Source organism: Platichthys flesus, chromosome 7, assembly GCF_949316205.1.
Source record: "Platichthys flesus chromosome 7, fPlaFle2.1, whole genome shotgun sequence".
Taxonomy (NCBI): domain Eukaryota; kingdom Metazoa; phylum Chordata; class Actinopteri; order Pleuronectiformes; family Pleuronectidae; genus Platichthys; species Platichthys flesus.
This window is the reverse complement of record NC_084951.1, coordinates 9551564-9565950: the sequence shown is the minus strand read 5'-3', so window position 1 is coordinate 9565950 and position 14387 is coordinate 9551564. Positions and strand designations below refer to the sequence as shown.

Genomic DNA, 14387 nt, shown 5'->3' with positions numbered 1-14387 from the left:
CCTACAAAGAGTTCAGGTTTAAGCTAACAAGAAAAGACAAACGTCAATGAAGTTCGATTTAACGGGGACACTTAATGAAATAAGGATTAGGGATCCTAATGACTTATTAAGTAATCTGCTGATTATTTTCTTATTCAAACCATTGTTTTTTTTTAAACACCAGAAAACACTGACAACAACTACCATCACAGTTTCCTCCAGCACAGTGTTGAATCACCTAAAGTCTTAGTTTTTCCGCTCAACGGACCAATAGCAATTATGAATCACTTCCTTTGAAAACGAGTCATTGAAACGCAGTCTGAAACATTTTTACTTGAAAATAGAATGAATGGTAGTAGTTAAATTAGCAGTAAGTAAAAAACCAAAGTCCTAAATTTTCCAACACTGTTGCAGAGAGGGCGGTGCTTCCGTGATGACAAGTGATGTTAATCTATCAGCTTCCCCAATCCATCTCTGACAATTATTGGCTTGTCCGGTCACTGCCAGTTAGTGCTTAGGTACATGCTAATGTTATTGATCACCCTTCTAATCAATCCCTCTCAAGGCAGAATGGATCTGCTCAAGTGCTGGATCCACATATATTACATATCAGCACCTGCAGACATGAGAACGCTGAGGAAAAAATGCCTTTAGCATGAAAGTCTGCTGACGGACCATACCACGGAGGTGATGCAGTGGTGGCGGTCTGAGCATTTTACTCTTGTCATGGTAGAGAAAGCAACATCTGGACAATCACATGACACTCCATGAAAAACGTCCCAACCAGCGAATGCCAGTCAGGAAGAATGTGACCCATTTCAGTGCAGTCTCCAGAGACTGACAACCCCTGAGGCTGCTGCATTAATCACATCCTCTGCTCCATCATGCGAGCAGGTGGAAAACAACAAACCCAACCGGGCAAATGATCTTGGAGAGCCGCTGTCTGTCCAGATCTGCTGCATCCACATTGTACACAGTTGTTTACAGTGTTTCTGCCTACACATGAAGCGTGGCCTGCCTGTGGCCACAGGGCTGCATCTTTGTGCTCATGTGCTACTGGGGTTGCACACTCACTATTCATAATATTTTCCTTGTGGTGAGTAGTACTGGATGGGATCCAAAGGATTCGACACACATGGGAGATAAGACAGAGGGAAGTAGTACATTCAAACGAACTGGATGACAAAGAGCAACACCAAGCTCGTGACATCAATCATAAAGCAACAATGCATGTCTGAATGAATATCTGATGCTTTGGGAGACACTGGAAAACCAATTGCACGAAATTGATGGTTGACACTTGACTTACTTTGAGGTAATCGTTCTCCGACCTCAACTCTTCTATCTCCCTCACAAACTCCTCCTGCATGCCGTCCATGAACTCCTCTGTCAGGTCGGAGAAAGCCAGGGATGTGCTCGCTGGCACCCTGCTGTCATACGAGGTGACTGAGCGCTCCTCGCCGGGGGATATGCTCCCTTCCCCGGTCTCCACGCCAAGAGAGAGCCGGTCCTTGTCGTGTCTCTCCCCCGCTGAGCAGGTGGTCTTATTGGCGGTGGCATGTTGTCCACCTCTATCCGACAAAGCGCCGTTCCGTAGCGGCCTCTCTCCGTCCGGCCCGCCGCCTCGGCTGCTCCTCGACTCGGCGTCGCTGCTCGCAGCGTCCGCTGAGAGCTTGTTTTCCTCGGAGGCGCAGTCCGAGAGCTCGGAGCTGCTGTCGGTCGGGGAGAGCTTCCCAGTGGCACAGCCGGAGTCCTTGGATAAATCGTCCGATCCTATGCTGGCGTCCGACACCTTCCTCCTCCCCCCGGTGCTTTTGGCCGTCTTGGACGCAGAGCTCTTGGACAACGCGGCAGATTTTCCGGCCGTTTTTCCGCCACCGCTCTTCTCCGCTCTGCCGTCCTTTCCCGCGAGACTCCCCACGGGGCTGCGCCTGGAAATGCGGCTCCCAAGGTGGATCGCTCCGGGCTTGACGCTCAGGGTCGGAGTCCCAATGCCGCCGCGGATCTTCGTGAGCGACCACCCGGGTACATCCTTCGGTCTGGCCGGCGACGGAGCCCGGTTTATCTTCTTCTTCTTCTCGCCGGAACGCTGAGCGGACAGCACCGCAGGGAGCTCCGTGGTCTCCTCCCGGGGATTCTGCTGCTGCTGCCCCGGCACCGCGTGCTGCGAGTGCCCGCTATCGCAGCCCTCCGTCCCGCCTCCGCTTTCCATCTTCTGCCGGAGATGGAGTCTCCGTTCCTTGGGCGAGGCGAAGGCGAGGTGAGCCGCGGGGTTATGGACATCAACCTCCTTTGTTTTTGTCATTCATTCCGTTTAGGCGGAAACAAGAAAAGCAGAAATGAAACCTCCTGTTTCTGGGGGAACAGAGGAGGAGGCAGAAGTTGTGGAGTGGAGGAGTGTGAGTAAACAACCGCAGAGCAACACAAAGGGAGGAGATCCTGTTCTGCAGCTACCGCCGGAGCCCCCGGAGCGCAACAGGACCAGGAAGCAGTAAGAGTCCAATGAAACGGCCAAGTGTTGTCCTGTCCTCCAGCGTGTGAGTGTTGGAGATGTGTTAATAATCCCGCTTTGTTCCGAGGTGTCCTCCCCTCCTCTCTTCACTGTCCGGCCGGTTCCTGCTCATGCAGCTGAGGCTGAGAACAGAGACAGTGTGTGGTAAGCCTCTCTCTCGCTCTCTCTCCGCCCAGATAACGGGATGCAGCTCTGGAGGAGAGAGAGAAAGAGAGAGAGAGGTGTGTTATATCTGCAGCTCTCTATCGCCACCACTGCACGACAATAAGAAAAACACGAAGAGCAAGCAAATAAAATAAAATGTAGGCATGTTGAAAGAGCACCCTTCACCTTGGCTTCATGTTAAACGATCAAATTAAACACTTTTAGTATTTATGTATGAAAAGTAACATAGTGATACTGTCACGACACACACTGCTAATGGATCCCTCTGCAGCCTGTCAGCATGTATTATTTATGTTTATTATCATGGATAGATATTTACAGCATCTGTACGGCTGCTAATTTGCCTCCAAAGCACTCAGCAGGGCTTTTCTAAAGGCTTCCGACTTTTCTTTTAAAGGCCATTTCTTTTTGTACAACAAGACATTTTGTTCAGTACAATTTGAATCATTACTGTATGTGAAATTCGGGCATATGCCTTGGCAAACCATTGCAATTCCTGTCTAAGTACATATATATCCTGACACATATGATGTCAACGTGACCCTGACCTTTGACCTTTGATCACCAAAATCCAATCAGTTCATCTTTGAGACGAAGTGAACGCTTATACCAAATTTAATGAAACTCACTCAAAGTGTTCCTGAGATGTTGTGTTCACAAGACCAACGACGTGTTTTGTAAGCTAACAGTGACCTTAACCTTTGACCTTTGACCAACCAAATCGAATCAGTTCACCTGCGTGTCAAACTACATGTTTCTACCAAACTTGAATAAATTGTCTCTAAGTGATCTTTTTGTGTTCATCAGGACGGACAAACATGGATGGAAGAGAAACCTAATTCCATTGGTTGCTGGCACAGAGGCATATACAAAAATCAATAAACCAATGAAAAACCAAGCAAACAAATTACAACACATAATTCAATTTACAGAGAGATCCTCCACATAGCAAAAGTGAATATTTAATTTGTTATGGCAAGAAAACACAACATCTGTATACATCTTACTTTGTCTGAGGCCCTTTGAAAATAAATTTAAATAAGCCGGGTGCAACTAAACTTCATCAGCTGGAGGATGATGGAGTACAAATTTAAAACAGACCAAAAATATGAAAATGCCCCACACAGATGATTCTATTGAATAAAATATGTTGTATTATTATTATTCACAAAGAAACAGTATTTCATCAGAATCAAATATCAGACTTTTTTATGATATAGAACACGTTTTCTGAATTTGAATCCAGAACATCTGTATGCAGAGAAGAACAAAGCCATTCCATCCTGTCATGATTGATTCACCTTCATGGTAACTGGGCAGTAGGTCTCATGTTTTCTCTGTGTCTCTGTCACACAGACACAGAGTGAGATCAGACTAAAAGAGAAAGAAACCCATGATTCCTCAGACAACAGGTTAATGCCTTTGACACCACGGAACCATTTGATTCTCTGTTATGATAAACCATGTTGTGCCGCTCAAAAACACATACATCCCGATCTTCAAAGAGCCACAGACGCTAAATTAGTCTGGCTGTATATAAAATGGTGATGTCATTGTATGCAAACTGATACTGAGACATGTCGATTTCGTCTGTAATTGAAGCTCTGTATTTTATGTCTGTAGTAGTTCATCTTTCTAGATCTCCTGTTGTCTTTTGTCTTCTACACGTTACACTCTTTTACAATCATTCGTTACAGTTGTTTCTTCTCCGTGCTATTACTCTGCCACCTTTCATCCATGGTGCAGGTAATCATTAAACTCTAGGTAGCTATTAATATGCTTGAATTATCTTTTGCAAATGCAAGAGTAGGCTGAGATCTAGTAGATATCGTTAGCCAGAGCGAGCTAATATATCAGCATTTTGACCAAATTAAAGCTGGAAAATCCCACAAGTAAAATATTGGAGTATATTGTACACAAGACTTCAGTTCGGAAGGGTTGCACTTGTGTTGTCAATTACAACATAGCAATAGGCCATACAATTATGATATCTATTATCAGTTCCATACAGGGTTAGTAGCATACAACTGTTATAATAAACATTCAGAAGAAGACTGCACCAAGGACCGCGCCTGAAGCCTAAAAGGAAAGGGCCTTGTGTTGGCTTCACAATTTTCGTAACGTCAGTAAACATTGTTTACTTCAATTTATGGTTTAAATCACTAATTTAACGTCTTCTTCATAAAAAAAAATTATATTTGCGTTATAAATTATGGTCTCATTAGGAATAAAATATAAAGCATGGGTTTCATATGGACTTGGTTCTTTGGGATTGACAGCTAGCACTGTCCAATAGGAGCAATTCACAGGTGTAGGTGTTTGTGTTGTGTCCTTTAAGGGATAGTTCACTGAAATATTGAAATGCACTCATCATCTACTCACCACTATGCGGCTGGAGGGGTGGGTGAAGTGTTGAGTCCACAAAACACTTCTGGAGTTTAGAAGTAAACTTTGTAGCAGATGAATCTGATACGATTAAAGCCAATGGTGACCGAGTCTTCAGACTTAATAAAACAACAGAAAAGTGAGATCAATAACATAGTTTAGCCTAAATGTCTGCTGAAATCTTCCTCGGAGGTGCATTCACGGACCGTCGGACACACCCTCAGACAGAAATGACTGCGTTTTGAGACGAATATAAATGTCCGGGCTTGCGAACACTTGGATGACACCACACGAGCAGTATGGAGGCATGTTTTGTTTTTTGAGTTGAGTGGCGCAAAGTGTGAAAACTCGAAGCTTTAACACACCAGTTCACAAAGCAATGGATGACATCCCTAGGGGATATTTAATGATAAATTAATGTTCTGGACAAATTGAAATTGGGACTGGATGGTGGTGCTAGATGTGAAGTTAATAGACCACAAAAGAGACTTCAACTAATCCACATGTAGGCATGAATTCCAAGAGAAAAGATATTCTCAATAGGTCAAGGGCCCATTGAAGCCAGTAAATGCATTATCTTGACACAATGCATGTCTGTATGAAATTTAAAGACAATGCATTCAGCAGCTTTCAATACTTCAAATATCAGGGGGGAAATCCTGATCATACTGTGTTTATTCCCTTCAACTGAAAGTTCCTTGGTTCATTACAGAGCAGGTAGGAGACATGAAGCTTGTAGGTAAAATGTGTTTCTGCTGCATTTTCTATACGTGACAGGAAGGTTTTGCTGTCTCCATTAACAGATGATTTGTTTCATTATTAAAGCTAAAACAATGAGTGGGCCGGGCCCTCATCCCCTATACTCCGTCATAACTCTCATCTCTAATAATAACCCTATTCCAGTTTACTCAGCAACAGCGTGTGGCCTCGCTTGCGCACAACGATGTTCCTTTATAAGTTCCAATATGTATATGCCATTCACGTATCCTCAAATTTCTAATGTCACAGAAGTATGGCCATAATTACATCTGCACTTATAATGTGACTGCTGTGACAATAATGTGTAACAATTAGAAATATAAGATTCCATTTATCATTGTGCACTTATGCTCTTGTTCTATGACAAGCCATCTTGTTTTACTGTTTATTTCAACTTGAGTTATGTTTTCTGTATGAGGGGAATTTATATGAATTTTTAAGAAAAATCAAATAGATCTGTATTAATTCAAGTATAAAACTTTTTACTTGAAAGAGTTTTATTGTCCTGAATGTAATTTGACACACACTAGAGTCGCTCGCATCTTTCGAAAGTAAAATATATAATCAGAATACTAAAATAAAAATAAAAACTGGACCCTGGTTGTCATTTTACACTAAACTGTCCAAACAGAACAATGTGATGTATTATCAAATTATATTTTATATTTCTCATTTCTTTGCCTAATGTATCAAACCCTCCAGCAGTGACACTACACTTTATAGAGAGATAGTTCCCATGTGCAGGAGGGACCGTGCATTTAAAAGCATGCAGTCTTTAAATCATTCATGGTCAATGATCCTGCAGTGGCAGCCACAGAGTAATGTCAGGAACACACCGGGGGCCGAAGCACCACGAAAGGCTGTCCGCTTCCTTTTCCACGCCCATGTTAATCAATTGGGTTTTTCACGTCGGCAGGGACGCGCCGCAGCCGGCTCGCGATCTGCAGCGTCTTTTTTCCGCTAGCCACGAGGGAATCTGGCCGTAAAAGAGACTGAAAATCGATTTTAAACAACAAGAATCAAGAAGGTACAATTTCTTCAAAAATAAAGCCAAACTACAAAGAACTATAAGTAAGTGACATTTAGGTGCTACTAAATTGTTAGTTTCAAAATGTTATTCAAGGTATAGTCGGAAGGGGTAAGGAGGTTTTAACACGTGCTATACAATTCGTACTCCTACAGAATTCTTGCGATCGACTTCAAGTTTGGTTGATGTCATGTAAGAGACTTTGTGATTAAAAGTTAAATTTGTGTATGAGGTTTTGCCTTCCAATTTGCCTCAAACTTCACATGTAAATTAAAGGTCCCGCCCTGAAAAGCTCCATATGATAAAATGCAATATTAGTCATAGGGCCCCCTCGCTGTAACAGGAAATGCAATGTTTTAAATTTTTAAGTGTTACAGGAAATGCAATGTTTTAAATTTGTAAGTGTTCCCGCTAGCCCGTAGAGCTTAAAGGAATTTCTAATGCCATAGAATCAAACATCTGAGTTTTTAACAGGGGGCGTCTCCTCTGCGCCCCCTGAAACACATTTTGACCAAAGTCAACTAATAATAGTAAATAAAACAGCAAATGGTTTCTATCTAATTGGAAAGTTAAGTTTTGTGATTATCTCTCTCTGCTGTCTTGTAACACAAAATTACTGAATACATTTATTCAGCTTAGAGACAACATAAATATAGATGGAGAGTGTGTCTGGTCCTACTGTTGCTAAAACTTTGAACCTTTGATGTATTTCCACCTACTGTGGTAAAGTTGCAGTCAATAAATTGCTACATGAGCAGTGGCATCTCTTTTAAGCATTGCTATCATGGAGTTATTCACCATCTTATGTAGAATTTAAGGCAAGGATAACAATTTCTATTTCTCCTTTGGTTTGTCACAGTTTCAGAGACACTATCAGTCACACTGTAACTGATACTGGGAATACAGTCTTTGAGCTCCTAACTATCCATAGACCATAGACATTACATGTCATTTAGCTGACGCTTTTATCCAAAGCGACTTACATTTTTAGAACACTCATCATTTTATGAGGGGCCATCTAGGGGTTCAGTATCTTGCCAAGGACACTTAGGCATGCAGATGGGATAGAGTGGGATTCGAACCGGCAACCTTCTTGTTGCAGAGCACCCGCTCTATCCCCTAGGCCACGCTCTCCCATATCATGCATATGGATCTGTTAGAGCTCATGGAGCTTTTCTTGATTCATTTTAAGTCCAGCTAACAAACTATCTAATAAACTTTCATAAACCAGTATATATCTCATTTAATAAATCACAAACAGCTTTAGTTGCTCTCAGACGGTGTGGTGGCAGTGAGAACTGCCCCCAAAACACCTGTGGCAACTGTGACAGCTGCCTCCAAACAGTGTGGCCTCAAAGGCAGCCGCATCCAAACAGAGTGGCATCACTGCTGAGGAGAGGTAACACCATAATGTTGCTTTATTCATTAGTGTGATAAAAAGTGGTCAAAAAGAGGAAGTGAAGGAGAGCAGAAGGAGCAGAGATCTGTTTCTTTTCAGAGGAAGTGAAACTGTTCTACAGTCGCTGGCACCAGGTCAAATCATGGCGCATCAAGAAAATTAACTGGACAGAAAAAGATTCTGCTGTTCAATCTGTCTGGATCTACTTTAGGATTTCCAGTAACTATTGGCTGTGGACACAGCTACTGTATGAGCTGTATTAGAACCCACTGGGACAATGAGGATGAGCGAGGAAGCTACAGCTGCCCTCAGTGTAGACAGACCTTCACTCGATGGCCTGTCCTGGTGAAAAGAACCATGTTAGCTGATTTGCTGGAGGAGCTGAAGAAGACTGGACTCCAAGTTGCTCCTGCTGATCACTGCTGTGCGGGACCTGAAGATGTGGCCTGTGATTTCTGAACTCGGGAGAAAACTGAAAGCTCTCAAGTCCTGTTTGGTTTGTTTGGCCTCTTATTGTGAAAAACACCTCCAGCCTAATTTTCAATCACCTCCATTTAAAAAGCACAAGCTGGTGGAGCCCTCCGTGAAGCTCGAGGACATCTGCTCTCATCACAATGAGGTGATGAAGATGTTCTGCCGCAATGATCAGCAGTGTGTCTGTTGTCTCTGCCATGTGGATGAACATACATCTGCAGCAGAAAGGACTGAGAGGCAGAGAGAGCCCGGGCTGAGGAGACAAGCAATCCAGCAGAGAGTCCAGGACACAGAGGAAGATGTGAAGATGCTTCAACAGGAGGTGGGGGCCCTCAATGGTTCTCCTGATAAAGCAGTGGAGGCCAGCGAGAAGATCTTCACTGAGCTGATCCATCTGCTGGAGAAAAGAAGCTCTGATGTGAAGCAGCAGATCAGATCCCAGCAGGAAACTGAAGTGAGTCGAGTCAACGAGCTTCAGGAGAGACTGGAGCAGGAGATCACTGAGCTCAAGAGGAAAGACTATGAACTACAGCAGCTCTCACACACAGAGGATCAGAACCAGTTTGTCACCACTCCTCTGTCACCACTCAGTGAATCTACACACTAATCCAGCATCAGTGTCCATCCTCTGAGGTACTTCGAGGACGTGACAGCAGCTGTGTCACAGGTCAGAGGTCGACTACAGGACATTCTGAGGGAGACACAGACAGCAATTTTACAGATTGTGTCTCAAGTGGATGTTTGACTGCCTCAACCAGAGTCCAAGACCAGAGCTGACTTCTTACAATATTCACAGGAAATCACACTGGATCCAAACAGACAGATTCCCTCTTTGGCCTCAGGTCCTGAGTATGAGAGAGTCTGACTGGACGTTGTTACTGGGAGGTGGAGGTGGAGAGGAGAAGAAAAGCAATGCCTTGTGTAGCTGTCACATACAAGAATATCAGCAGAGCAGGGAGGTCACATGAGTGTATATTTGGATCTAACGATACATCTTGGTCATTATATAGTTTTGGAAACCGTTATAAGTTTCGTCACAACAACATCAGGTCTCCAGGGTCAGGTCCTGTGTCCTCCAGAGTAGGAGTGTACCTGGATCACAGTGCAGGTGTTCGGTCCTTCTACAGCGTCTCTGGCACCATGACTCTCCTCCACAGAGTCCAGACCACATTCACTCGGCCTCTCTATGCTGGAGTTCTGGTTTGTATGGTTTGCATCTGAGTTTTGTAAACTCAAATAGACTTGAGTCATTAAAAGCAGTGATTTAGATTCTGTGTTGAAGGCTTCAACTTCTTTTTGTCTCCATGTTTGTTGCTCCAAGTTCGTCTTGACGTTCCTGCTCCGCAGATCAGCTGTCAATCAAACGCTGACCCGCCTTTATCACAGATACTTAGTTCTCACTTTGTCAAGACAGAAATCTACAAGTACACTGTTGTTTTAAGCTCGAGTCTTAGAGGTCTTTTATGTGTAAAATCCATTTTTTACACCTGGTTTCTTTTTGACAATAAGAAAAGAATAGGAGGCTTTGTGTGAATTTTTAAGATTTTAAACATGACTACTGTCCACAATAACCCTGAGAGTAACAACACGGGGACCTCAAGGGTCACCTCTCCATACCTGCATGTTAAAATAAACATGATAACTTGCCTTTTTCAGAGAAGACAGTTTGACTTTGGCTCTGTTCCATTCATGTGTCCCAGTAAGCCATGACAGTGTGACGATGATCCAGTAGGCACCACAGCACCCTGAAACTTAAATAGCTAAATGGGACTCAACCTTAAATAATTTAATTATTTACATCTTTGTTTTTTTCTACTGTGGCAAATCAAATGATCTAATGTGAAAAAGGCCGATTTATGCAAACGTCTTCCTGCAGCCAGACTATTTTTGTTTCTGTTGCAGCACATTGGAATCTTCAATTACACACTTGACAAAGATCCTATTCATGTGCTACTACAATTTATTGTAGTACAATGGATCCTTGAATCATTAATGAACAGGCCATCCATTGTAGCAAGTGCTCCACCAACAGCACCAGCAATGTTGGCACTCGCAAAGCTGTGCACCAAGTGGCCCCATAAAAACCCTTGTGGAACAACCGACTGGAGCCCGTCGGCTCGGGCCGTGTTCTTAAAAGAACATTTGAAATGATATTTGGGTTTGAGTCAGGGAAGGTCAGGTCGGCTGGGCCATCTGCCTGATATCTTACACTGCATAAGCCTGCATCAGGGGATAACGTCAAGTTCGGGTCGGCCCCGGTTAGATTTCTCTAAGGCTTAGACGAGTTGGGACGGATTTTGCTGAAGTGAATGTGTGTTTTTTTTGTCATAGAAATACTGCATGTTTTTATATATTCATATATATTAAATTTAGCAAAGAACATTTGAAAGGTCTTGTTTTAGGTCAGTCTGGAGTTGGTTCTTGTCATCACCATGCCCCCATTTTACCATATCATGTTTTAAGTGGTTTTCTGATTAATTCTGCCAACCAGATTATCTGTTAGTAGAACAAATCTAACCATGCTGACTTATATGAGAGCTTTCAGAACCGATATCTGATATTTGGTGCAGTACTTCATTGAACCAATCAGTTGTCCAACCTCTCATCAGGAATGTGAGTGTAAATGAGGTGAGGAAGCCCCCACCACGACACACAGTGGAGGGAGGAAACCCAGCGGACCAACGAGCAAATTCTCCTTAACAATGAGCATACTTGACTAATCATCTGTGAATAAAAAACACCCTGATGTGCTTTTCATTGCAGTCCAGTCGGGATAATAGAGTGCATGGTTTCCAGTCTGCTTTGCCGAGAGGAAAGAAGACGATAATAGAAACTTGCTGTGCTTGCAAGTTATCCTTAGTCCAGTAATTGGGAAGGCGGCGGTGTGCTTTGGTGAATGTGAAGGCGAGCTGCTGCGGCAGTCCCACTTGTACCGAGCCAGAGACATTCCTTTATATCGGCTCTCCTTTAATGTCTGTTGTTTTGCACTTTTTGTAGGAGCATCCTCCAAAACACGTCTCCTTTTTGCTCAAAATGAGGAAATCCTTAGCTCATGATAGAATATTTATTTCATAATTTCTATAAAAGGTAACAACATTATAGCATCTGAAGCCTATTCACTTTTTGTTTACACTATTTTCTTCAGCATAACTATCATGAGAAATCCACAGTTCTTCTCTTAAAGGTAGTTCATCTTTTTGGAAAGTATTTATTTTCAGTCACAGCCAGCCTAGCTGCTTTGCCCCTGTTTCCAGTCCTTATGTTAAATTAAGCTTAACAGTTGCCTGTGGTACAGCTTTATCTTTACTGCACAGACACGGGAATAGAATTGATCTTTTAATCTAACTCAATATGTCCCAAAACAACGGGAATCTCCCTTAGATGTTTCTTTTTTCTCTTTAACTCCCTCACACAGTCGTTTTTGTAGCATCTGAAACCGAAACACTTCATCTCTGCTGCCTTCATTATCACTGCATATTCTTCGGGTTTTATCACAGTGCTGGAGGAAGTGACTGAAGCTCTGTGGGTTTTCTCCCAGGGATTGAAACCGGGCGTTCTGCATCAGTGTTGTGAGCCTCAACTGATTTGTCTCCTGGAAGTAAAATGAGTCTCATGTGGCCTCCTTCATCTGGAATAACAAGTTTTTCTCCCGAACTCTCCCTGCTGGTTACAGTGGATGGCCTAAATATAATGCTACCAAATCCCAGACCTGCTGCTGACACTGCTGGAGCTCGCCTGAAGCGTCCTCAACAGTCTGCAGTTTGCACCTCTCGTCCACACATGAGAGGTTCCAATCATTGTTTAAGACCATAAAATGAGAAACAGAATTAATAGTATAATGATTAATTGGTATTCAGCAGTTTTGTGTTTTGCTTGAAATAACATCTTGCCTTGTGAAGAGGATCAACTTGTCTCTTAACCACACACTCAGTAGCTATCAGGGGATGGACCCGTGGGCTCCAGATCCCACCAACACTCCACTCCACCTATTGTGAGTCAGTCTCAGCTGTCAATCACAACCTCTTACCTCCTTTTTATCAGATAATGAATTTAAGTGAAACAAGGCTGAAAGATGAACCCTTGAGGATACGCCAAAGTGATAAGAACTACTTAAAAAGACAGAAAGCATCTTTTCCAATGTGTGCTTTGACTTTTTAGGTTGACCCATGTCACATCCACTAACATGGAGGAGGCGGGGTTTATGACCTTTGCTGCAGCCAACCGCCAATCAAGACCACTTTTAAGAGCTGTCATGTCGTCCGTCTTTTTATTCAGTCTGTGGACAACAGTGACTTGACCACATATGGGAACAAAGTGTATCCATCTTCTGCTTCCATCTGGTGGTGAAAATAAGAACACCAGGGGTGAAAGAAACTTTGGCTGTTAGCATTTGTATGATAAGGATCAAACAACTGGCTTCATCAAAAGGGGTTCTATGTTTACAAGCAATTTTCCTAAACTAATAGGAAGTTAATTCTTGTGATGCCATGTGTAAAGCCTGATGTCGAGAGCTGTGGTGTGATGCAAGTAAACTGGGAGGCACATCAAAGCAGGGTTACGCCTCCCTGTTCTTTCCTCAGAACAGAAAAGAATTAATAAAATGTTTTACCATTAGACACAATTAATCAAAGTATTTGAGATCTGATTATATCAAAACACAATTAGAATACTTTTTTATTAAATGATCATAAATACCTAATATAAATCAAATGTATTAAATATCTAGACATTATCCATTTAGTGGGACAGTAAATATGAATATGAATATTAAACATGAGTCTTATTGTATATATATAAAGAGAGACAACCTGGCTGCAGTATTGACCCTAAACCCTGCCTCCTTCATGTTAGTGGATGGGACAAGGACCAAAATTAGAAATAAAACTCAATGTTAAACAAAATGTTCTCAAAGAAGGTGTCTTCATATAAAACTGTGGCTAGTTCAAGTGTTCCTATTTCCAGAAAGTTTGTGATTGGTTGAGTGTGTATATAGACGTCCAACCGATACACACTCTTGACCAATCACAAGTGGAGGAGCGTTCCTACCTGGGAGATTTTAGCTTCATTCCTGAATGGTTAAGTAAAATGACCACATTATAGTTTTGAAATTCCCATTTTCTTCACACAAGGCTCATTTGTCTTGATTTATAGTCTTCTATCAGCGTGAGTGTTAGAGTTACAGTAATCATTTCTGTTTTGTTGGTTGCGTCTCCTCCCTGTGACACCACAGATACAAAGAACATGATATCACTTATTAAATATAGAATCAGCTGGTAAGGAAGATAACACTTCTTATCATTTTGAACTTTAATTAACAAACATAAAGCATTTTATTACAACCAACAAGAAGATTTACACACTATTGAAGACAACTGAAACATCCTGACAATGGTGGATCAATTTTACACTAATTTGTAAAAGAAAATATTCAAGAGAACATAAAAAAAGAAATGTTTTTCTAAATCCATGTAAAACGATAACTTTATCTTTCAAGTAAAATACAAGTCCTATATATAGCATGATAATGTTTATTTACATAACATTGTATCACCTTACATTAAATTAAATGACAAAACAAATGAATAATCCAAGCAAGCAAACAGTAACCTTCATGTGTTTGGTTATAACTCGAGGTGATGTGATGATACTCTATCAGTCAATAAAAGATACATTTGGAAAACATTCAG

At 42.2% G+C, this 14387-nt stretch overlaps 1 protein-coding gene and 1 pseudogene across 3 annotated transcripts in view; one reads left to right on the top strand and one right to left on the bottom strand.

The window, feature by feature from the left end:
* Window positions 1–2707, bottom strand: part of mtcl2 (microtubule crosslinking factor 2) — an 84762-nt gene extending 82055 nt beyond the window's left edge. For all 3 annotated transcript variants that reach the window (XM_062392181.1, XM_062392182.1, XM_062392183.1), the window contains exon 1: window positions 1289–2707. In XM_062392181.1, the coding sequence (XP_062248165.1) occupies window positions 1289–2284 (996 nt within the window). In that variant the 5' untranslated portion in view covers window positions 2285–2707. The remainder of the gene's footprint in view (window positions 1–1288) is intronic.
* Window positions 2708–8368: 5661 nt separating this feature from the next.
* LOC133956971 (tripartite motif-containing protein 16-like) lies at window positions 8369–9921 on the top strand (annotated as a pseudogene).
* The last annotated feature ends 4466 nt before the right edge of the window (window positions 9922–14387 follow it).